This window comes from Nicotiana attenuata, unplaced genomic scaffold, assembly GCF_001879085.1.
Source record: "Nicotiana attenuata strain UT unplaced genomic scaffold, NIATTr2, whole genome shotgun sequence".
In the NCBI taxonomy this organism is placed as follows: domain Eukaryota; kingdom Viridiplantae; phylum Streptophyta; class Magnoliopsida; order Solanales; family Solanaceae; genus Nicotiana; species Nicotiana attenuata.
The window spans coordinates 1-1,033 of NW_017699495.1; the positions used below are offsets into that span (position 1 = coordinate 1).

The 1,033-nt window shown below is 39.0% G+C and overlaps 1 protein-coding gene across 1 annotated transcript; it reads left to right on the plus strand.

The window, feature by feature from the left end:
* Nucleotides 1-57: 57 nt before the first annotated feature.
* LOC109222732 lies at nt 58-596 on the plus strand (the record flags this gene model as incomplete). Its single annotated transcript, XM_019387052.1, has 1 exon — nt 58-596. A coding segment is annotated over one exon (539 nt), but the record flags the coding sequence as incomplete, so codon positions are not given.
* Between the last annotated feature and the right edge of the window lie 437 nt (nt 597-1,033).

Genomic DNA, 1,033 nt, shown 5'->3' on the forward strand with positions numbered 1-1,033 from the left:
AACGATATATCTAATTTTAACTCAAAGCATTATTGAATGAGCATATTTTATTTGCAGCACCTGCTCTTCATTCGCACTCCGCTTCTGTTACGACCTTTAACGGACTCAACTTCTCAGATTTGTGCGAACAGATAAAATTCCATCTTGGAGTCTTAGATCTTGATGTTGCACTTTATACTGAGAGGCCAACAGCTATTACTGAAACTAGTAGTACTGAAGAAAGGTCCTATTTTAAGCACTGGGACAGGTCTAACAGATTAAGCCTAATGTTTATACGAATGAATATTGCGGGCAACATTAAGACTACTCTTCCCAAAACTGAAAGCGCGAAAGAACTTCTGAAACTTGTGGAAGAATGCTCTCAAACTGCTGATAAGTCTCTTGCTGGGACACTAATGGGTACTTTAACCACCATAAAATTTGATGGTTCGCGTACCATGCATGAGCATGTCATTGAAATGACAAATATAGCAGCAAGACTTAAGACTTTGGGAATGGAAGTGGATGAGAATTTCCTTGTTCAATTCATTATTAACTCATTACCATCTGAGTATGGCTCTTTCCAAATGAACTACAACACCATGAAAGACAAATGAAACGTGCATGAACTGCACGGTATGCTGGTTCAAGAGGAAACAAGGTTGAAGAATCAAGGAACCCACTCCATTAATCTTGTAGGCCATCAAGGAGCTGGAAAGAAAGGAAAGAAACATGTAAAAGTTAAGCAGAGGCAACATAATGTCAATGAGTCCTCTTCTCAAGTACGTAAGAAGGAACACAAGAATGATAAGTGTCGTTTCTGTGGAAAACCTGGACTCTTTCAGAAAGATTGCCTGAAACGTAAGGCATGGTTCGAGAAGAAAGGGATTCCTTACAACCCAGACCATAAATCGGAATGAAAGATTTGTGTACATGGGGAATAGAGTGAAGGCTCCAGTTGAAGCTGTCGGGACTTATCGTTTAATCCTAGATACTGGGCGTCACTTAGACTTATTTGAAACTTTTTATGTACCTTCTCTTTCAAGAAATTTAA